We start from the raw sequence: 22,182 nt of genomic DNA, 5'->3' as shown, positions 1-22,182 counted from the left end.
TTGGAGTGTGCCCTCCGGGGGGATAGTAGGACCTCTGCTCCTTCCTCTTCTTCTTTGCTTCCTGGCTGATGACCTCAATGGTTTTTCTCTACTGTGATGTGCTGCTTCACCACTGGCCAATCCATCATGGCCTGGATTCTCTAACACGTGAGCCAAATACATTTTATCTCTGTATAAAGTTAATTATCTCAGGTATTTTGTTGTAGTAACTGTCCATCTTTTGGAATGTCAATCTACTTTTCACTATGGCTGAGAGCCAGCAATCGTCACAAGAGGGGTGAAAACCCCACAGACTGCTGTGGCGAGCAACTCCCCTCTGCCTCTCTGCGGTTTTGTTCAAGAACTGCCATTGATGCACTGTCCAATGGGCGGAGCTGCATGCATGGGGGAAGGCGATTGGCCAGGGTGTGGGGTCCTGTGATGAAGCAGAACTAAGGCGTCCTAATATAAACGCACACAAGTGAGGGCTGTGCACACAACCTCAACAGGGTTGAGAGTGCCCGGCTTCCCAGGGAACTGTTCCCAAGCCCGCCTTCCATGGGGGTGCCCAGCCACCCCGGGGGGCGGGGGGGGGGGGGCGGAATACCCTGAGCCGCGGAATACCCTGAGTGAGGCAGAAGACACTTCAGTCGGATTCGCACTTTTATTGGTATGTCTGTGTGTCTGTGCGTTGCGTGGCCCAGCGAGCGACTCCACACACGCGCTTCTGCAGGGCTGGCACTCAGCGCACCTGGGCCAGGTTGTGCCTCTTGTACAGCAGCGCACGCCGCTTCTCGCGCTCGCGCACGAAGGCGCGCAGCCGTGTGGTGGGGAAGGTCACTGGCGCTGGCTGGGAGGCGGCGGGTCCCTCCTCGGTCAACCAGGGACACTGCAGGCAGCTGGAGGCGCATGGCCGGCCCCTGGGGAGGAGGGAGGGTCCATGAGCGGGCCAGAGAGCAGCCTGAGAGCAGGACGGGGCATAGCGTGGCGAGGCAGGGCGCTCTGTACCAGGGTTGGGCGCACAGTGCACTGCGCAAGAAGGCCACAGCGCCACCTGACAGCCCCGCGTAGCAGCGGCTCAGCCGGATGAGTCCTTTGCGCAGGCCCTTCTGCAGGTCGCGTGTCCCCTCGCTGCTCACGGGGTATTCTGCGCTCAGCCTGAGAACAGGAAGCACAGGGAGCTCTCCATTACCCTTGATGATTTGGTGCAGGGACTCCAAGGTCACCCGTTAAGGATGATGGGGTGCAGGGACTCTGAGGTCATATTTGGATGGCTCCGTGGAGATTCATGGGGGCTCTGAGGGCACTCTCAGACAGATGGAGCCCTGCCCTACCCATCTAGCACCTCTCTCCCCAGACACATGAAGGGCTCACATGATGAAGGCTGTCACACCAATGGCCCAGATGTCTGTCTGAGGAACAGCCCCGTGGCCTTCCAGGAGCTCCGGAGCTGCAGAGGGGCATGGGTGGGTGGGCACAGAGGGAGGGGCACAGGTGAGAGTTCAGAAGGTGGGCCCAGGTGTGAGGCTGGAGGGTTGCAGTGGAGTTGAAGGGAGGGGAGAGTAGAGCCGGTAGGGAGAGGGCTTCCTCCTGCCCCCCCCCAACAGGTCAGGCGCCCATGCCTGCCCTCTCACAGTGGCCACACACGCACCCATGGTCTCCAGGTAGTCCTTAAAGTTGTCAGAGGGCAGCACCTTCTCCTGTGTGTGGCTCTGGGCATTGCCCAGGTCCACAATCTTGAGCAGGTTGTACTCGGTGACCATCATGTTTTCAGACCTTAGGTCCAGGTGCAGGATATGCTGGGCGTGCAGGTACTGGGTGGCACTTAGCATCTGCCAGAGGTAGTCCTTCACCTCGGATTCTGAGTAGGAGGTCCTGGGGGCAGAGGTGGCTCAGGACAGGCCCCGAGGGGGCATGTGCACAGGGAAGGAGCAGTGGACTGGGAAAGGCACCCTGTTCTGACACAGCTCGGGGTCAGGCATGTGGAGGAGGGTGGCAGGCCCGCCCGGCGTTCCCTCCCAGAACCCTGCATCATCTGCCTGTCCAGCCATCCCTCCACCCAGCCCTCTGCCCCCACCTCTCCGCCAGGCATGGCAGCAGCTCGGGCCCTGAGCACAGCTCCAGGATGAGCACCAGGTGCCGGGGACTGAGGTAGGCAGCATGCAGCTGGGCCAGGTGTGGGTGGCGCAGCCTCTTGAGCGCCTCATATTCCCGAAGCACGGCTGCCCTGTCCTCAGGCCTGTAGGGAACGATCTTGGCGGCCAGGGCCCGCCCGCTGGCCTTCTCCCTGCACTGCCGGACCACGCTGAAGCGGCCCCTGGGAGAGAGACACAGCAGGACCTGAGTGGCCCCCATGCACTCAGAGCAGCAGAGACCAAGCTCAGCAGGGGCAGCAGCCAGACACAGGGAAGAGGCTCTGAGCTGAGCATGGGAATGTGGGGGTGGGAGCACAAAGAGCCAGCAGGGCAGCTTGAGTAACCATCCCACTACCCACTGTCCCCAGAGGCCCCTGCACCTCCGGATCTGCATCTGGAAGGAGAAGTTCCTGGTGCTGGGGAGAGGCGGGGCTGGCCGCCCCTGGCCACTCTCCTCCTCAGAGGCTGTTAGGGAGGGGCAGGTGACAGGTTCAGGAGGATCCCAACGCAGGCTCTCCCCTCCTCGTCCCTCACTCCTCCTCAGATACCAGACAGTGGCCCTGCCTGAGTGCCCGCTCTGGCCTCTGCTCCCTCAGGTCATTTTGCAGGGGAGAAGGGAACTTGGATTCAGGACACAACAAAGCCCTCATCATAAGTGTGTTTGGGGATACGCATCCTGAGCAGCAGGGCGCTTTCCAGGATGGACCAGGGACCACCTTTCCCAGGCCCACAACAGACACTATTGATCCATCAAACCACTCTTCCACCCAACCCAGACCCAGCACCCAGGAAGTCACTGCCAATTCTTGGGGTGGCACCAGTGGGTGTGGGTGAGTGAAGGGAGCTGAAGGGTGAGGGCCCCAGAATGTGCAGGCTTTGAATGCTGGCTGAGTGCAGGAGTGGCCACCACAGGGTCCACAGGCAGGAGGGTGCCTGTTCTGATCTGCCAGCCACCCCATCCACTGGCTGCCCAGGAGTGGCTCACCCAGGTGGCGGGGCCCTCCCAGGAGGACCTGCTCCGAGGGGCTGCTGTAGGGGCCCATTCCTGCCTTGCTGATGCATGCTGTCCGGAAGGTATACAAGCCGCCCCTGGACAGCTTGTTGGTGAGGTAGCAGCAGTCGAAGATGTCAGAGGCCAGGGTGGTCCAGGTACCACCTGGTCACAGATGGAGTAAGAGGCAGTTGGGGAGGAAGGAGGAAAGACCTTCCCCAGGACACAGAGCAGGCTGTGGGCAAGGGCCCTCCATGCTGACCCTGGGGGCATGTTGAGCCTCAGGGGCCCCAGAGAAAGAGGGCAAAGGGCCCACACAGTACCTTCTATGCAGCACTGTACGATGTATGTCACAGGGCCATAGGACTCCACGGGCTTCCAGACCAGCAGCACCCTGTCTGTGTAAACCTCCCCGATGTCCGGGCGTGGGGAAGATGAGGGGCGCTCTGCTAGAGGCCACCCATGGTCTGGGTCAGCATCTGACCCCCAGGGCTGATTTCTAGCTGGCCCTGCCTCACCCTCCCTTACTTTCGGCAAACATTAGGCTCCTAAGCCCACCCTTTCCCAGTGCCATTTGTTTGGGGTGGGTGAGGTCCTAGAAAGCAATGGGAGGAGGGGCATGCCTCCTTCCCTAGTGGGCAGTCAGATGTCTGCCCAGCCCTCCCCACCAGGATCCCTCCTGGCCAGCCTTTCGCCAGGGTATGTTCAGGCCTCGGTGGAGTGGCCCAGGCTCTGGTCGGGGGGCCTTGCCCTGGTTTCTAAGCTTGGCTGAACGCCCCAGTACAGGGCCTGAGGTCAGTCTGCAAGTTCCAGACTGGGCCAGCAGCCATCTCAGCTGCCCACACACCCCAGGCACTGCATACTCAGATCCTGACTCTACTCTGATGAAGACACAAACAAGATGGGGCTCCTCCCTCCTGCACCACTGGAGGGCAGGGTGGCACCCTCCACAGGGAGCTCCGCCTCCTGGCCAGCAGAGGCCTTGGGCCAGCTCCTGGCAGCAGGGTGCACAGCAGGCTGGAACACTGCCACACCGCTCTCCTCCTTCTTGGGCACGCTGCTCCCCCACCCCTGCCTTCCATCTGTCTCCTGTCAGTCTCCTGCCTCCTGCCAACCCCTGAAGACCCTGGACAGTCCAGAAGGCACCCACAGCAGCCATATGCAATGCCCGGCCCATCAGGACTGGACTGCTCGGTAACTCGGACGCACCTGTGGTCACCTCCTGAACCCCAAATCCCACAGCCCCACAGCTGAGGGAGTGGCCCAGTCCAGCTCACGAAACGAGGCTCAGCACCCCCAGCCCAGCCTCCCTGGCCTGGCAGGGACCTCTAGCAGAGCGCACCCACCTGCCTTCTGGAGTACGCCCGTGGTGGTTGCTGTGCCCAGAGGGTTGCTCACACTGCAGGTATACATGCCCAGGTCCTCAGCAGTCACCACCAGGATGGTCAGCAGCTGGAAGTTCTTCAGGGTGGAGGAGATGAGGAGGTGGCCGTTGCTCTCCAGGAGGGCCCCATCTGTGACAGCACAGAGCTGGTCTGAGTTTCCCCTAGACAGTGAGGGCCCCTGCTGCCCTGCTTGTATCCCAACCCCTTACCTTTACTCCAAGTGGCCTGGGCAGCTGGCTGGGCTAACACCTGGCAAGCCAGTGTCACTGACTGACCCAGGACCACGGTCTCATCTGAGAGCTCCCTCAGGAAGGTTGGTGCTGAGGAGGAGGCAGGAAGAGCCTTCAGAGGGAAGTCCAGGCCAGAAAGTGTGGGCAGGACGCAGCACTGCCTCCTCCTGGAAGCCCTCCAAGATTGCTCAGCCCCCATGCCCAGCCTGCCTCTGGGCTTAAGCCCCATAGGTGGGTGGGGGCTTGCCCCTCTGGTGTAGGCACCATGGCGGTTGGGAAAGGACCCTGAGACAGTGGGGCCTGCTCACCTTGGTCCCTGCCCTTCAGACCTGACAGCTGTAAGGAAGCCAGGCCTGCCTTCTTCCTGGGGGGCTCCTCCAGGCCTGCAGGAGGAGGGGGAAGGGTCTCAGTAGGGAGGTCTGTCCTCGGGCAGCACCAGCTTCCTCACACTGCCTGTTCTCCTGGCAGGCCCAGGTCTCAGGGACTGGGGTGGTGAAGACAAGCTGGACCTGCTTCCCACCTCCCTCAGCAGTGGGCTGTTGGGGGCTCTAAGGCCTGCAGTGCAGGAGGGGGTTGCTTGGGGCCGGGGTCAGGCTGGGGTCAGGAGGGTGGGGGTCACAGAGGCTGCTCTGGAGTTGGGACTTCCAGGCAGCTCAGGGGTCAGGGAAGCTGGGGTCAGCTGTGCCTAGGGTCGAGTTGTTCTGGGATCAAGAGAGACCTGGAGTCAGGAGGATCTGGGGCCACCGGACTGGGCTCAGAAGGTCTGAGGTCACTGAGGGTGGGGCCATAAGACTCCTGGGTCAGAGGGTCTACAGTGGGGGAGGCCTGGGATCCTGGCTGCCCTCTCCCCAGGTGCCCTCCCTGCAGCTGTCTCCAGGATGGCCTCACATGCCCAGTAAGGCAGGTTCAGGTCAGCAGAGGTGCCCCCAGGACTCAGGTAGAGCCGTGGGTGCAGTTGGGAGGTAGGGGCAACAGCACCAGAGGGGGGGTCCAGCAGGACCCTGAGCACGAAAGGGTGAGTGATCCTAAGGGGCAGGGATGTGCCAGGGGATAGGACGAGGAGGAAGTCACCTTCCGGCCTGCCCTTCAGGATCCGGGAGATGTGAGCCATGGAAGCCTTCACCCTCTGGCGCAGCCCAAGTTCCAGGGGTTCCTCCAGCGGCAGACACTTCCCAGGGAACTGGAATAGGCCACGGGAGGGGGACCACTTGCGCTTTCTGCTGGCCGCAGCCTCCCCCAGCAGTGCCTCCAGGTCCTCCGGCTCCTCTGTGATCTCCAGGCCAGCTCGAAGGCCCAGCGCCCCTGGCCAGGGCCACGCAGCCTCAGGGAACTCTGCCAGCTCCTCCCCAGCCTCAGCCTCAGGAGAGGGCGGCTCTGGCTGCTCCCAGGGCTTGGGGACCCTCCTGAAGATCATGAACTCGAATGGGAGATACTTGATGTCATACAGGTCAGAGAGGTTGAGGTAGGCGGGATCCACCTCTGAAATGTCTAAGGACACAGTGTCGGCAGCCTCTGTATCCCCTGACAGGTCCCGGATCTGCACCAGGGACACCTGCCCATCTTGCTCCCACGAGGTCAGCTCTGGGGAAGCCCTCAGGGTAGCCCCTCTGGTCTCAGGCACTGGCCCCAGGTCGGCCTGGGGTTGAGGGCTTCCCACTGCAGCCTCGTCCTGTTCCTCGGAGGACTGGGATACTGCCCAGGCCATCCTGGCCCACAAGGGACCCTGTCCTAGCATGCCCCCTGCATCCCCACCAAAGGCAAAGGTACCGTAGCCCGCCACCCCTGCATAGCCCCCACGGTACCCCAGGGAGAACTTCCTGGTGGTGGCCTGCTCCTGAGGCCTTGGTAAGGGGGGTGTTGGGTCAGGCCTCTGCTCAGCCTCCTGAGACAGGCTGCCAGTGTCCAGGGAAGGGCTGGACTCCATGCCTGTGGGGCAGGTTGGTTCCAGGGAGCTGGAGGAGCTGGTCCAAGGTCCCCCAGGTGGAGAGATGCTGCCAGGCTCCTTCTCAGAGCCTGGCAGGGGGCTTGTTTGGGCTGGGCAGGGGGGTTCCAGAAGTATCTCCTTGACAGACCCTGGAGGCAAACAGCCATGAGTTTGTGGTGACAGTGGGCCACAGCCCTTTTGGGGGGCAGAACCCTGCTCAGGGTGACAAGAAGGAGCCTCCTGCCCCAGCCTGGACGACCCCGCTTGCTGAGCAGGCCCTGAGTCTCCAGCAGGTAATGGAGACAGACTGGGCCCTTTCGGGGGCTTCTGGTCTCTCCCACCAGCCTCCCCTGTGGAGGCTGTGGGAGGGCACTGTCCTTCACTGCAGGCCTCACTCAAGGGGCTGATGGCACTTGGAGGCTCTTGGTCCAGGGAGTGGCTACGGCCAGGGGCCTCATTGACACTGGCGCTGGGCAGGCGCAGGGCCGTCTCAAAGGAGGGTGTCTTGGTTATCAGCGTGGTCTGCTCCTCCCTGGCGGCCTCCTCCTCCAGCACGCGATGCTCCATCAGAGGCTCACGCAGACCAGGCAGGGCCCTGGCGAAGTACCCGCCCTTGAGCAGGTGCCGCCTCCGGGCCGCGTGTCGGCGGCCTCCAGGGACTAGGGCGCCTCGCTCAGGGCCCTCGCCTGCCTGCTGGTAGAACAGGCTGCTGATGACACTGTGCCGGGGGACGCAGCCGGGGGCTGCCAGGGGCCCTGCGCCTTGCTGTGAGGCCTCCGCCTCCTCTGGCAGGCTGGCTGAGGGCCGCAGGAAGCCCCGTGGGTGCAGCAGCGGGGAATGGGTCACCGGCGAGGATGGCAGCGACTTGGCCCTGGCAAATGGGGCGAGCTCATTGTCTGAGGAGGAGGAGCTGGAGGAGCAGCTGGCTTCTGCGCGCAGGTGCCTGGCCACTCCCAGGGAGGGGCTATCGGGTGGGCCCCGCAGCAGCTCTGGGATGGAGCGCATCACCAGGATGGACTTGTAGCTCATCAGGGAGCGCTGGGGGCGGCACAGAGCAGTCGCTGGGTGGGGCCGCGGCACCCAGCAGGCCTTCTCCCTCCACGTTCCCAGTGGGCCAAAGTGGTGGGGACCCAGAGCAGTGGGAACCTCTGCACCAGGGCTCTTGGCTTCTGCCTGGCCACTGGGTATCCCTCTGCGGCTGGCACACTCATGGCTGAGATCCGATGAGGTGTCAGGCCTGGGAGTGTGCTAGGCGGGCTTGGGCTTGTGTTTCTGACCCTGCCCTCACCCCCTTTTCAGGGGACAGCTCACCTGCCAGCGGCTCCTGGCCAGGAGGAACTTGAGCTGCTTGGTGTTTATGAAGTGGGCCTCCTCCGCAGGCATGGATTTCTGGGGTGTGAGGGAGCAGCCACATTGAGGAGAGACCCCAGCGCCCTGATGGGGGCCCCTCCTGGGATGGAGGCCCAGCTGGGCAGGGGCAGGTGGACTTGCCCTCAGACCTGGGGTCTCATGGGCTCATCCTCTTACTTTGCCCAGACAGGGCAAGGCAAAGGCCAGAGGTCGTCGGGGAGGCCCTAACCCCCTGTGAGGGTCTCAGGATCCCAAGCCTGTCTGAAGGGACAAGTGTCCTCTGAACTGGGGCACAGGGGCCTGGATGCCACCACCATATGTGCTGATGCAGGCAGGCCCTCGTCCCCCTTGGGTTGGATGTCCCTCCCTGCAGGCCTGGGGTTTGAGCCAGGCTGGGCCTACTCACCAGGAACCAGGGGTGGGTGAGGCACTGGGAGGCACTGGGCCGGGCCCTGGAGGGAGAGCAGAGCCCAGGTCAGCCAGGCAGTCAGCTGGCCCTGGGCAGGGCTGGCCGCACCCTGGGCAGGCAAGAGAGGCATGCACTCACCCTGGGGCCCTCTGCAGCGTGGCCTTGAGGAAGTCCTTGGCATCCTCACTGAGGTGGGCAGCCATGGGGCTGCTCCAGGACACCCGCCCCTCCAGCACATTCAGCAGGGTGGCACGGTCACTCTCTCCCGCAAACGGGGAGGAGCAGGTCAGGCTGAAAACAGGCAGAGCCTGCCCTCAAACAAAGCCCCTGGGGACGAACTCTGGCACCACTCCCACCCAGCAGTATCTGAGGTTCCCCAGATACTGCCTCAGCTTGGAACACCAATCCAGGCAAAGCCAAAGAGGGTGTCTGGGCTCAGACCAGGGTTGGGGTCCCCACTCAGGCTGGGACAGGGATCAAGGAAACGTCAGCCTGCATGGGGGCCCTGCTTTAACCTGAGGCTCTCATGGCCAGAGGTGGGTACAGGGCTGAACTTACAAAGGAGACCCAGGCTAGCTTGAAGCAGGGATGTATGCCAAGGCTGGGTGCTGGTTCAACCTGGGGTGGGTACTTGGCCTCAGCCTGAGCTAGGGATCCAGGCTCAGCTGGGACAGGAGTCCAGGGAGCCTAGATAGGCACCAGTCTATGTTTGAAGTGGGGACAGGTCTTAGTCTGCAGACGTCAAGGATCAGTCTGTATCACTAGCATCTTCAGGGCAGTAGTGACCACTACGAGTGGACTCTGGACAAAAATCCCACAGACCCTACAGGGTCAGCTCAGCTCTGCCTAGTGATGACAGGGTGTTTGTGAGGAGCAGTGGGCAGGAGCCTCTTATCAGGGTTGGCTGACCGCCTGTTCCCAAGATAGCTGCCCCTGGGCTCTTGGGTCTCTGGTCTGGGGGTGTGGCCAGCAGCACACGTGGCCCTCAGGATACTGCAGAAGGGTTGGCTTTCAAGAAGCAGCTGCCAAGAACAGGCTGTGCTCACCTGAGGTAAGAGATGACCCCCATGGCCCTGCAGAAAGAAAACCACCCACTATGAGTCACCCCAGGCCTGGCCACAGGCAAGGGGTATGTGGGAGGAGGCATGGGGGATCCCAGGGGTGCAGTAGGAGGCAGAGGTTCAGAGAGGACCCTTTGGCTGGCTGCTGGGCTGCCAGATGACTCCCCAGCATGGTCCCAGGAGGGTCACAGTCCTGACTCAGCCTGACCACTCACCAGATGTCAGAAGCCTCGCTTACGGGGGTCTGCTCAATGATCTCGGGGGACACGAACTCTGGAGAGCCGTACTTGCTGTACTGTGGCTCTGAAGGGGTGATTTTTTGGGCAAAGCCAAAGTCGCAGATTTTAATGTCTTCACGAGCAGGATGCACCATCAGGATATTGGGGGGCTGTCAGAAAGTATTGGGGAGTCTATGGGGGTTGGGCCACCTGGGGTTTCCAGGCCTCAGGGAGTCATTCAGGGTCCATGAGGCCAACGTGGGGCATAGGGAGCACCAGTCAGACTGTCAGAGCAGAGCCCACGGATGAGCTGCCAATTAGCAGTGCATCCAGTCCCTGCAGGACAGCAAGCCCTGTCAAGGAAACTGGACACGGTAGGCCTGCCCCTTCCTATCCTGCAGGCCCAGGGCTCCCCTCTCCCACCCAGGTTCTGGAGGAGCCCGAGGGACAGTACCTTTATGTCCAGGTGGAGGACCCCGTGGCTGTGCAGATAGTGCAGTCCCTCCACCAGCTGCTGGAGGTAGACCTTGACCTGTGGCAAATGCTGTGCTCAGGGAGGGGCCCCGGCCCTCCACCTTGACTCATCCTGCTTGAGTGCCCCAGTCTAGCACCTGGGACAAGCCCACAGGGTAGGTGGCACCCTGAGCCCTAAGTGCCAAAGCCAGAGAAATCCCCAGGAACAAGCAAGGTGTGCAGGAAGCCAGGCAGTGCAGCTGGCCACAGAGCCTGGGTAGCCATGGGGCCTGGGATCCAGAGAGGCGGGGCCTGGGCCACATTTGGGGCAGCTGTGTCTGGGTGGGGCTGGGACCCGCATGCAGCTCAGGCCAGTGGCAGGCAGGTGCAGGGTCACCTCGGCTTCTGTCACCACGCTCTTCTTGAAGAGGCGATCCAGCAGCTCCTCTGATGAGCACCTGGGGCCTGGTCAAGGAAAGCAGCTGAGGCTGGAACCCACCTGGGGACTGAGGCCACAGGGCAGTGGTAGGGTGGGGGCACCTGGCCTGTCTGCACAAATCCCTCCTCAGAGGAGAGACAAGAACACAGGAGCAGATCCAGCCACAAGGCCCTCCACACTGAGACCCCAGTCAGGGACCTATGGGCAGTGGGCAAAGACCTGGAGTAACCTGTGTAGGACACACCTCTCCTTACATCTGAGAGGTCACCCATGGGAGGAGAACCCTGGCCATCTCCACCAAGGACATCTGGACCCTCAGGAGCAGCTCAGCCACTGACCCTGCCTGGTGACCTCCATGGACAACCCTCAGAGAGAAAGAACCCCCTGACCAACACCATCACGAGCGGCAGGAACAGGGCTGCTTGTCACACAGCATTGGCCACAGGAAGGTGGGCTGAGGCCATCACAACCTGCCAGGCCCAGGGAGCATATGCTCCTCCAATCCCCAGCCTGGTGGCCACTGCACCCCTCTCCTCAAACCCCAAGGGGCCGGGAGAAGAAAGGATACAGTTCCAAAATGAGGATGAGGGTCTTCCGGGTCTCAAACTGGTCCAGCAGCCCAGTGACCAGCGGGTGGCTGAGCGTGGCCAGGATATCTCGCTCCTGGTACGCCTGGGCCCGAGTTCTGCTCCGCAGGGGGATGAACTTGGCAGCACAGAATACCTTATTTCCTTTGTGCTGTACCCTTTTCACAAAGCCAAACACGCCTCTGGGGAGGAGGGAGGGGGATCAGGATGGTGGCGCTGTGCCACGGGTCCTGGGCATCCCCGGGGCCAGAAGGGCTGGAGTGTACCTGCCAATCTCCTCCTTGACCTCGTAGAAGGAGTGCAGCTTCCTCCGATGGCTCTGCTCTTCTGAATCTGGCTCACTGTCTCCTGTGGTCAGCACAGAAGGTAGTTAGGACTGCAAAGGCACTGCCCTGGCCCTCGTCCCCATTACTGTGGAGCTGGCAGGCTGTTCCCTGGGCCTGGGCCTGTGGCCCATGGGAACCTTGAGCTGGGGTCCCTGTGGAGACTGGGGATGCCATGTGGAGACCGAGCGGCCCTGGGCCTGGGAGGCTCTGCGGCTTACCCCCATGGACCAGCAGCTCCGCCTTGCAGAGCACCTGGCCAGCAGCATTGTGTGCGAGACAGGTGTAGACGCCTGCATCTTGCTGGGCCACATCCTTCAGTAGCAGGCAGTGAGTGGTGCCATCCTTCTGCTGGCTCAGCCGGGCACTGTCCTCCAGTTGGACACCATCCTGAAACACCAGCAGGCCAGGACGCCATCAGCCCATCCCAGCATCAGGCCCACCTGCCCTTCCCTGGCACCTGCTGTGTGTCGGCCCCAGGTCCAGCCCCATGCCCAGCCATGATGGGCTTGGGGATTGCAGGAGGGGCCGCACAGCTAGGATCGTGTGGTGCGGTTTTCGTACACACATGCACACACAGGTGCCTCCGGCCTCTGAGGGCCCCACCCTGCCTCCCTGGGCCAGCTCTTACCTTGTACCATGTCACAGTGGGCTGTGGGTGCCCCTCAATGACAGCCTCAAACTGTGCCGTACCACCCGCCTGGACCTGCACATCCTCAATGGTCACCTGCATGGTTGGGGGCCCTGGGAAGAGGTGGAAAGGGGGACATGAGGAGGGATTCCCAGGCTGCACAGCCCATAAATGTGGTCAGTGAGGCTCTGAGTACACCCCAGGGCAACAGGCAACAGGGCCCCCTGGTAACTGGGAAGTTCTTCCTTCCATCCAACCACTGTCTCCCTGCTTTGCCCTCAGCTGGCCCAGCAGTCACGAGAACAGTCAAGCCAAGGCAGGCAGAACATGCTAGGGGGTGGTGGCTCTCTCCAGGACTGGGTCCAGCAGACACCGGATCTGTAGTGCCTGCCTCTCCTGAAGGAGAGCTCCAGCCCCCACCCATTGTGGCACAAGAGAAGGGGTGGGGAACCTGGGCTGAAGCAGGCGGGGACCTAGCGGGCCCCTCCACCCTCCAAGCAACTGCCCCCAGCCCAGGCACTGCAGGGCCACCCTCACAGCACGCCCTGACCCCTGACCCCCATACTTGAACTTGTAGCACTGGTGTCGATGGGCTGGTACACATAGGTCCTTTGTGTGGTCTCTGTGATTACATGGCTGTGGACATCCAAGAGCACCTGCCCGGCACCTGCCCCTGGCCAGGCAGCACCCTCCACCCTGGAATCACAGAGCTAGGTGAGCTTCTGCTGGCTAGAGGTGACAAGATGGGGTCCTAGGCTTTCCCCACATGTGGGGGGATGAGGTGTGCAGATGGAAGACCCTGGTCCTTGCTGTGGGGGCTTCCTGCACCTCCTTCCCTAAGGTTGGCCTTCTTCCCTGCCTACTGGCTTGGCCTGGGGCAGTCAAGGAGTGCACAGGAGGCCACAGGACCACCCCATTACCTCTGCGTACCACATGGCCAGAGGGGATGGACCTGCCCACCCATGAGCTGTCCTTGGCAGGACTGCCCCCATCTCATGACTCAGTTAACTGGGGGAGGTTACCGGATGGGGACGGTCCGTCCCTGGGCCCCAGAACCAGTCACCGTCTCCTGCTCCAGGACTTCCCGGATGAGAGGCTGTGGCACCTCTGGGGTCTCAGCTGCTGGTAGATGAGGAGCCTCGTGAGACACAGCTGGGCTGGGGCTCAAGGGACCCTCCTCGGCCCTGCACTGCCCAACTGTCCCCCACATCACCAGGCCAGGGGGTGTGTATGCTTAGCAAGACCACTGCTTGCAGGGACCTGGGGGCCATGGGTGAGACTGTCCCCAAAGCCCAGGTTCAGCCCATGGCTCAGCATGTGCATGCTGGCTGGGGTCCATTCTGCAGGCACCTGCCCCAAGAGGGACACCCACTTCAGTGTCCCTGCCCAGCAGCTAGGCTACCATCCAGGGAACATCCTGACAGCATAGGTCGGTGACCCAGGAAAGTGGCTATATCCCATGCCATGGGTGCCATAGGCTCTGGCAGCTTCCTACGGGCAGGAGAGACTGCAGGTGACGTCACCCAGCACTACAAGTTGTATTGTGGCCATAGCACACAGACAAGGCCCACTCTATCAGTGGCCAGGGACAAAACAGAGGATAGCCTAGCAGACTGGCTAGAAAAGTAGGGATTAGGGTGACCAGGTGGTCACTTAGAGCAGGCGGTGGTGCCCTTGGGGAGGTTCTCCAGGGCCCTGAGGCTGGCTGCAGGTGAACTGAGGCATCTCAGCCTGGAGCCAGCACTGGGGTGGGCAGGGAGGGGCAATGTGCTGGGCCTCCTAGGACAGGGCTGGATGGAGGCTGAACTTAGGGGAACCCCTCCATCTTCAGGCAGGACACAGGGAATGAGTGGAGGGAAAGGGAGCCCAGGATGGGAAGGGGCTCGGCTTGCTCCCCCAAAGCAGCAGCAGGGAAAGTGAACACCAGTGCCGAGGCAGGCCAAGCAACACCAGGGGTTTGCTCCATCTCCGCGTTCCTGGACACCAGAACTCTGCGGCCACTCTGATCCAGCAGCCTCCCACACAGATGCCATCCCTAGCCTTTGCCTTTCCATCCCTTGTGGGCACCAATCTGTCACAGCTGGTGGTGGTGGCAGACAAGACGAAGCTGCCTTACTCTTGGTCCTGAGAGGGACACTGGGCCAGACCTGCACCTAACTGCCACCATGCTGAGAACCCTGGGGTGGCCATGTGCAAATTCAGAGCCCAAGGACATTCCTTGACAGGGTCAGCACAGGATGTGTCCTTGCAGCCAGTTCCCTGCAGGGCTTACCAGGTGTGCCCGAGGCTTCTGGGGCCTGGGGGCCAGCCTCCTGAAATGCCAGTGGTTCCCTGGGGCCAGGGGTGGGGCTGGCAAAGTCCCCTGCAGAAGGGCCTGGAGCCTCAGGGCCCAGCAGTCTCTGCAGCACAGATGGGACTTCCTGGTCGGCTCCAAGGGAGGGCTGGGCGGAGCCGTCCTGGGTAACACCTATGAAGAGGTGGGTCAGCAGCAGATGGTAAGGCCCAGGGTCTGGTGTGGCCTGACCCCAGGTAGGGGCCTCCAGAGACCAGTCCCTGTCAGAGACAGTCCAGTGGGCTGACCCCCAGCTGGCCCCTCCCACCTGCTTCACTCACCCACCCGCTCAGGAGGCTGTGAGGAATGGAGGCTTGGCACAGAGAGAGAAGCCCCAGAACCCACACTGGGGACAGCTACTTCCTCCCCTGGAGCTCAGGCCTGTCCTCACCCAGGTGCCCCATGGAGAACTCCTCCTCCTCCTGGGCCAGGGGACCGGGAACCCACCCTTCACCCTTCATGTGCCCCAAATCCCAGCACACACTTCATCCCAAGGCTGGCTGTCCTACAAGGCTGACTCTGAACCCCAGCTCTAAACCTGGGGGCAGCCTGATACCATGTCAAGGTCCAAGGGATCATGGGGCTGGTGTCCAGGTGGCCAGAGCCATTGGCCCCCCCTCCTGGGGACAGACCCACTGCCCTACCCTTACCCAACTCCATCTGCATAGTAACCGTCCACCCTCCACTTACAGCTAGTCCAGGCCATGCTATCCTTCCCTGGCCCCTTCCCCCTATCCCTGAAGGACTCCCCAGGCACCTGCCTGACATGGCCCCTGCCCTTCCCACCTGCCAACCATCTGCAGCCTGAGGATGCTGACCACTCTCATCCCCAGAAGGTCCCTTCCCAGAGCCTTCCCCAGCCCTCCTGAGCCCCTGCCCAGGAGGGGCACCCAAAATGGAGAGGCAGCTCCAGGATGCCCTCTATGGGGTCAGGGAACCCACCCTCCTCTTCCCCATCCAAGAGGTCAGTGGATCCCTGGGAAGCCTCACGGTTGGAGCTCAGCACAGAGTGGTTCCCACCCCTCTGACAGATGCTAGGTTGTCCTGGGTCACCTCAGCTGGGGACAAAGGGGTAAACCTCTAGATGCCAAGAACTTGGGACCACCATATCACACCCCCACATCACATCTGTCCTGACACTAGCCTCAGCTGCCAGGTAGAGGAAAGCCTGCACTGCTCCTGGTGGGCCAGAGGGACAATTATGGGTGATTCTGGTCATATCATGTGTCCACAGGACCAGCCCCACAGCCACTGCCTGGGAACAAGACAGGCCCATGTGCTGCCACAGCCCGACTGGGCACACAGGAGCCAATACAGGGCACCCATGTGGCTCCCAGCTTGACCTTGGAGTGAAGGAACAAGGGCACTTGGTCTAGGCCCAACCAGGGCTATGGGTGGAGGGGATCCCGGGGTACTGAGTGCGAGAGCGAGAGGAGCAGAGAGGAGGCGCAGACTGGTTTATTGCTCTATCAGCCAGAATACAGGTGCACTTCCCAACACAGACCCTGTGTCCACCCTGCAGAGCCGCTGGTGGCCACTAGGCCCTGGGTGTGGCTTTGGGGGTCTGGGTCCCATCCCTAGCCTGGGGACAGGCAAGGCTGTGCCCAGTGGGAGCAGGACACAGGCCCAAGTCCACATCTGTGTCCAGAGCCTAGAGGCTCCTGCAGGCCAAAAGGGACAACCCAGAGCTTGGTCTCTGAGCTGCCCCTGGCCAGGGCTCTCTTGAAGGACTTCAGTGCATCCAGCATTGTAGGCACTGTGGTCCTCTTTGTTGAGGACCAAAGTCCAGTGAGGTAGGAAGGGCCCAGGACAGAGGGCATGGCAGGCTGAACCCCGAGCTCAGAAGAGCAGCGCATTGAGCACAGGTGACTGAGGTGAGCTAGGGTTCCTGAGCAGGTGCTGCTGCCCAGCAGGGTGCAGGCCCCATGCTGCAAGGACGGCACAGTAAGAGTGCCCTGGCCTCCCTGTCTTGCCAGGGTATTTGGCCTCAGCCCTGGGAGGGGCCAGGGGCCTCATCTCCATCTGGGCGAATATGCAGAGTGACAGTCTCTCCCACAGTCCCCAAGCTGACCATCTGGGTGGAAACCTCCGTCTTGAAGCTGCTCTGCCTGCCGTCTGTAGAGTGCTGGACCCGGGTGCAGGAGGAGGTCCAAGGAGCACTGCCCACAGGCCCAGCTCGGGCCCCTCGCACGTGGAAGGACAGGTCCTCAGGGCTGTGGACCTGGGATCCCGACCTGAAGAAGCCAGATGGACCCACATGTCTGGGTGGGCGCCCCACGTTGAGCAGGATGGGCTGCCCCACGGTGGGCTCACTAATCTCTCTCTGGAGCACGGAGACCTCACAGGGCATGTCGTCGGAGGTACTGCTTGCTGGGCCATGGCAGCCAAAGGTCTCCCCTGCCTGGGGCACGTAATCTTCCAGGTCAGCCAGGGTCAGCACACGACCATTGTGTGTGAGGATCTTGGGGTCACGGCTGCAAAGGCCATCCGTGTCCTGGGGCTCCTCCACCACGAAAGGGCTCTCCCCATCACCCTCTCCTCCTGCCCACTCCGTGCTGCTGTCCCTGAGGGCAGCCCCAGTCTCCTCTGGCTCAGGGCTGACTGCTCCAGAAGCAGCCCAGTCCACACTGCCCCCAGCATCCACATGGAAGACGAGGGGCTCCCCAATGCGGACCACAGCTGGACCCTGGGCATGGGGCTCCTGGTCCAGCTGCTTGTTGTTGGAGTTGTTGGCGTTGGGGTCCCCACCTGGCGTCCCACCAGGCAGTGTGAAGAGCAGTGCCCCCATGCCTCTGGGCACCTCCCTGGCGGGAGACACAGCCTGAGGACCCGACTTCTTCACTCGGACTTCAACAGTCTCCTCAACCTCCACCCACTTGGGCTGGGGCCCTGTGCCCCCTGGCAGGGCTCCGGAGGGGGCCTCAGCCTCCGTCACGTACAGTGTGGGCACAGTGGGCTTCCAGCCTGGCTCTGTCTCAGGCCTGTGAGGTTGCCTGGACCCCGGCAGGAACAGCAGGTCAGGGGCCAACAGAACTGGCCTCTGTGGGCTGGTGGAGCGGCGGGAAGGCGAGCGGGAGGGGGACTTGCTGGGGGACCGTCGTGGGCCACGGGGACTCTTCACCACGGTGGTGATGGTCTCCTCTCTGGTAGGGGAGAGGGCCCAAGAAGAGATGGGCACAGAGATCTGCAGCCTCACCCAGCTCCAAGCCATCAGCACATGCCAGAGACCAAGTTAAGGTACAAACAGGTGAGGAGGGTGAGTGTGCAAACTCCTACACATGCTCTTCAGCCCCACCTGCAGAGCCCCTGGCAGGAAGCCAAGGAAACCAAGCACAGTGTTTCACATGGCTAAGCTCAAGTTCTGCTCTGCTTAAGACACGTGGAGGCACCTAGAAGGCCCATGCTACATCACCCAAGCTGAAGCCTCTGGACACCAGGACTGCACTGTCTCCCCGTCCCCCTCTTCAGCAGGCTTTCTGCTCTGTACCTCAGGCAGGGTGCCCAGCCTGCTACCAGGAAGTGCCCACATGCCATGAAGTCCTTGGCAAGTGACAGGCTGCTGGCCTGTGGCCTGTGCTCCTTGCCTCTGGATCTAAGGCCAGTGAGGCCCCATCAGGCCAAGGGGAAGACTGGATGAACTCTGAGCTCCACATGGCCATGTCCCCTGCCTGGCTGGCATCTCCCAAGGTGGGAGGGGCAGAGCTCAAGGCCAACATCTCAGGAGTGCATGCTGGGAGGGCCAGCGACTCTGCAGCCCTGGCCTGTCTCAGCAAGGGCCCTCAGTGGTTCTGATCCCCTTTACAGGCATGGACAGGGGGAAAGGCTCAAAAATGCCCAGATCCAAGGGTCAGCAATGCACTGGTTAGCCCAGGTCCTCCTCTGCTGCCAGTGATCCTGGCTCTAGCAGGAGCTGAGGTAAAGTGGGCCATGAGCAGGGAGCAGGCTCCAGCTGAGGGAAGCAAGTCCACGGGGCTCAGCTGAGGATCTACCCATGGTCAGGACTTGGTGCTTTGACCACGGCACTGCCTATCTCTCTCTCTCTCTCAGCACTTATTTTTATTTCTTGCTCTAACTTCGGGGCTCCAGGAAGAGTTGCTCCCAGGGACGGGCCCAGAGACACATGGGCACCCTCAAGGTGCACAGCAGTGATGAACCCTAATTCCCTATCCCTTGTCCAGGAGGAAGGGAATCTCCTACTCCACTGACTGGTGGGGAGGTTGAGGCTCCTGGTGGCCTATTGAGGGCCAAAGCTGAGGGGGCACAGCCTTCTCTGCAGGACGAAGGTGGGTACTTCCCAGAATGTTTCTGATCCCCAGTCCCCTTCAGGTCGCCTCTGAAGCTTCCCAAATGGGATCTGGCTCCATCTCTACAATGCTCCCCCTGTGGAGGGAAGGGAGCAATAACCTGTCTGAGGCCCTAGAACACCTGCTTGTACCCAGGATGGCACTCTACCACCCAACTGTTCCCATCTGTTGGGTGGCACAGTAGGAAAAGCCTACTTCTGGGGAGAAGGGAGGTCAGGGAAGAGCTAACCCAGGGCCTCATCAATTCTGATGACAGAATTCTTCTGTAGCACAGTTACCTTCAGGCCCTTCTGGCGGCTGCTCAGCCCCTGGGGAATGGAGGTTTCTATCCTGGAGCACCAGCCTGTAACCTATAAAATCCTCAGCCAGTCCTGCCTACAGCTCCCCACACCTCCACCTGCATACCTCCTCTGCAAGTCTCCAGGACTGTCCAGGTCATAAGCAAGCCTATGTTCTGTGAGTTCACCCAGCTCTGATCCCCCAAGTCAGCTCACCAACATGCCCAGATTTTCTACAGCATGAAGGTACTGAAGGACAAAGAGCCCACGGGCATGGCTCTGGGGAAATGGGCTCTCAGCTGACTTCTGGGAGCCACCCTAAGCCTCCTCACTTCCCTGAACCTTGGTTAGGCTTGGGTTTGGAGACTGCTAAAATTCCTTCATTTAAAAAAAAATTTTTTTAGTTGTAAATGGATCTTTTTATTTTATTTATATATTTATGTGCAGTGCTGTAGATCAAACCCAGAGCCTCACACATGCCAGGCAACTGCGCTACCACTGAGCCATAATTCTAGCCCCTAAAATTCATTTCTAAAGCTGCACTAGACACTTCAAGTACTCAACAGACACATGTGGCTAGTGGCTGCCACACTGGGCAGTGTAGAGAGAATACTCTCACCACTGCAGCAAGTTCTGTTGGATGATACCGTCCCAGACCTGGGGTACCAAGGGATAAGAGTCTGTCTCTAGTCTTCTGAGGGAAGTGGCTCAGTCCCAGCCCCACCCTAGTGGTGCCACTCTGGTGAGCCATTGTGTTGTGTGCAGAGCAAGAGAGCCGTGACGTGTGGAGGGACCTGAGGCCACGGCTGTGGTGAGAAATCTGCAAGGCACTGGTGGCCAGAAGTGAGCCAGGCTGTTAGTGCAGTCACTGCAAGTGGCCAGGACACACAGCAAGGTCCGGGAAGGTTAGTGGCATGCAGGGCACTGCAGTCCGAGGACATGTTAGGAACACGCCTGCACTTACATGATGACGGTTTTCTTGGGGACTTTAGTCGCCTGCTCAGTGACTACAAAGAAAACAGTCAGAATAGCAAGGGTTACAGAGAAGCCAGTGCCTGGGGCTGACTCCCTGATGGCACTGCAGTGCAGCCACCTGCTGGGCTTAGGAGCACTGGCCATGTGTCCCTGGGCAGCCTGTCTCAGCTAGGAGGTACAGTTTCCTCAGCTACAGACGGGTGAGAGCATCTGCCCCGAGGGGCTGGGGTGTGACAGCAGGCACCCCAAGGATAGCCCACTCTCCCTCCTGAGCGCCACAGGAGCTGTGGGGAGGAGAACGAGCTGGCATCTGTTGCCTACTCAAAAGGGCCCAGGCTTTTCCTCATGCTGACATAAGCCTGTGAATTCCTCAAACATGTAGCCCAACATAGCCCTGAGGCCTAGGGAAAGGGAAGAGTAGCCTGTGGCCATGCAGTGGGCCACCAGCCACAATGGGGCCAGGATGGTTGATGCCTTTGCCACAAAAAGAGTTCAAGTCCAAAAGGTGTCTCCAGGGGAGAGGGACACAAGAGTCCTGAATGTGGACATCTGAACTCCATGCATGTGGTGAGTGTCTCCAGGGGAGGGGGCACCAGAGTGCTGCACGTGGCACATCTGAGCCCCATGCATGTGGTGGGTGCCTGAGGTCTGAGTGTGAAGGGCAGCTGTCCCAACTGCGTGGCCTTTCCTGGTTGTCCCAGCTGTTGCCCTTACCAAAGCCAGGCCATGGGGCCTATGTTTCCATCTTGCTGCTGGGGACTGGAGTTCCAGAGAGGATGAAACTCATCTGGAACCAGGCAGCACCTACTCCCAACCACCTTGAGGCCTCTTCCCTTGACCTCTGGGTAGGCCTGGGCTTGACTACTGCAGGCCATCTCCAGGCTCAGCAGCCCGCTCACTGCTCAATGGGAAGGTGGAGGAGGTGGCCAGCAAAGCCAAGTGGCCTGTACTGGGCCATGGTCCCACATCTCCTGGACCAAGGGACTTTCTGCTTCACTGCACTGCAACACTGAGACAGGCTTTCCCTAGGCAACTTATGGCATTTCAAGCTTGTCTCAGATGATGAGCACAAGAATTAGACACTGTCTGTGTGTGTGTGCATTGGAGGTCACACTGGCTACATTTGTGTGCCTGCACATGGATGTACCTTGCATACAAATGTGCACACAGGTGTACTTGTCTGCACTCATATGCATGCTCAGACACGCTGCACACACATTCACACACACAAGTGTGTATACATGTATGTGCACATCAGCACATGTACATGTGTTTGCTCAGGCATGTGTGTTTATATGTGTGCATTGCTTTCACAGGCTATGCTCAGGCATGTGTGTGTTTATAAGTGTGCATTGCTTGCATAGGCTGTGTTCAGGAGTGTGTGTGTGCATTTATATGTGTGCACTGTTTGCACAGGCTGTGCTCAGGCTTGTGTGTGTTTATATGTGTGCATTTCTTGCACAGGCTGTGCTCAGGCAAGTGTGTTTATATGTGTGCATTGTTTGCACAGGCTGTGCTCAGACAGTGTGTGCTTATATATGTGCATTGATTGCACAGGCTGTGCTCAGGCAGTGTGTGTGTGTGCTTATATGTGTGCACTGCTTGCACAGGCTGTGCTCAGGCAGTGTGTGTGTATTTATATGTGTACATTGCTTGCATAAGCTGTGCTCAGGAGTGTGTGTTTATATGTGTGCATTATTTACACAGGCTGTGTTCAGGCATGTGTATGTTTATATGTGTGCATTGCTTGCACAAGCTGTGCTCACATGTGTGTATGCATTTATAAGTGTGCATTGCTTGCACAAGCTGTGCTCAGGTGTGTGTGTGTGTGTGCATTTATATGTGTGCATTGTTTGCATAGGTTGTGCTCAGGTGTGTGTGTGTTTATATGTGTGCATTGCTTGCACAGGCTGTGCTCAGGGAAGTGTGTTTATATGTGTGCATTGCTTGCACAGGCTGTGCTCAGGCTTGTGTGTGTTTATATGTGTGCATTGCTTGCACAGGCTATGCTCAGGCAAGTGTGTTTATATGTGTGCATTGCTTGCACAGGCTGTGCTCAGGCAGTGTGTGTGTGTTTATATGTGTGCATTATTTGCACCGGCTGGGCTCAGGCATGTGTGTGTTTATATGTGTGCGTTGCTTGCACAAGCTGTGCTCACATGTGCGTATGCATTTATA

The 22,182-nt window shown here is 60.3% G+C and overlaps 1 protein-coding gene across 23 annotated transcripts in view; it reads right to left on the bottom strand.

Moving 5' to 3' along the window:
- Positions 1–629: 629 nt before the first annotated feature.
- The window catches only part of Obscn (obscurin, cytoskeletal calmodulin and titin-interacting RhoGEF), a 130,841-nt gene continuing 109,288 nt past the window's right edge, over positions 630–22,182 (bottom strand). For 15 of the 23 annotated variants that reach the window (XM_077802198.1, XM_077802207.1, XM_077802201.1 and 12 more), the window contains 26 exons: positions 14,388–14,582; positions 13,138–13,237; positions 12,681–12,811; positions 12,116–12,228; positions 11,706–11,874; positions 11,428–11,509; positions 11,143–11,343; positions 10,533–10,593; positions 10,137–10,214; positions 9,680–9,852; positions 9,450–9,476; positions 8,542–8,694; positions 8,401–8,446; positions 7,956–8,033; positions 5,792–7,682; positions 5,029–5,103; positions 4,700–4,810; positions 4,452–4,619; positions 3,429–3,554; positions 3,100–3,270; positions 2,495–2,579; positions 2,057–2,296; positions 1,631–1,854; positions 1,354–1,429; positions 988–1,137; positions 630–899 (listed from right to left, as the gene is read on the bottom strand). In XM_077802198.1, coding sequence (XP_077658324.1) covers positions 722–899; positions 988–1,137; positions 1,354–1,429; positions 1,631–1,854; positions 2,057–2,296; positions 2,495–2,579; positions 3,100–3,270; positions 3,429–3,554; positions 4,452–4,619; positions 4,700–4,810; positions 5,029–5,103; positions 5,792–7,682; positions 7,956–8,033; positions 8,401–8,446; positions 8,542–8,694; positions 9,450–9,476; positions 9,680–9,852; positions 10,137–10,214; positions 10,533–10,593; positions 11,143–11,343; positions 11,428–11,509; positions 11,706–11,874; positions 12,116–12,228; positions 12,681–12,811; positions 13,138–13,237; positions 14,388–14,582 — 5,102 coding nt within the window. In that variant the 3' untranslated portion in view covers positions 630–721. Of the gene's footprint in view, positions 900–987; positions 1,138–1,353; positions 1,430–1,630; positions 1,855–2,056; positions 2,297–2,494; positions 2,580–3,099; positions 3,271–3,428; positions 3,555–4,451; positions 4,620–4,699; positions 4,811–5,028; positions 5,104–5,791; positions 7,683–7,955; positions 8,034–8,400; positions 8,447–8,541; positions 8,695–9,449; positions 9,477–9,679; positions 9,853–10,136; positions 10,215–10,532; positions 10,594–11,142; positions 11,344–11,427; positions 11,510–11,705; positions 11,875–12,115; positions 12,229–12,680; positions 12,812–13,137; positions 13,238–14,387; positions 14,583–15,890; positions 17,591–19,993; positions 20,037–22,182 lie in introns of those variants that run through there. The other 8 variants (XM_077802236.1, XM_077802237.1, XM_077802240.1 and 5 more) reach the window with 5 other exon arrangements.

This window comes from Urocitellus parryii, chromosome 1 (assembly GCF_045843805.1).
Source record: "Urocitellus parryii isolate mUroPar1 chromosome 1, mUroPar1.hap1, whole genome shotgun sequence".
NCBI lineage: Eukaryota > Metazoa > Chordata > Mammalia > Rodentia > Sciuridae > Urocitellus > Urocitellus parryii.
This window is presented reverse-complemented; position numbering and strand designations above follow the sequence as displayed.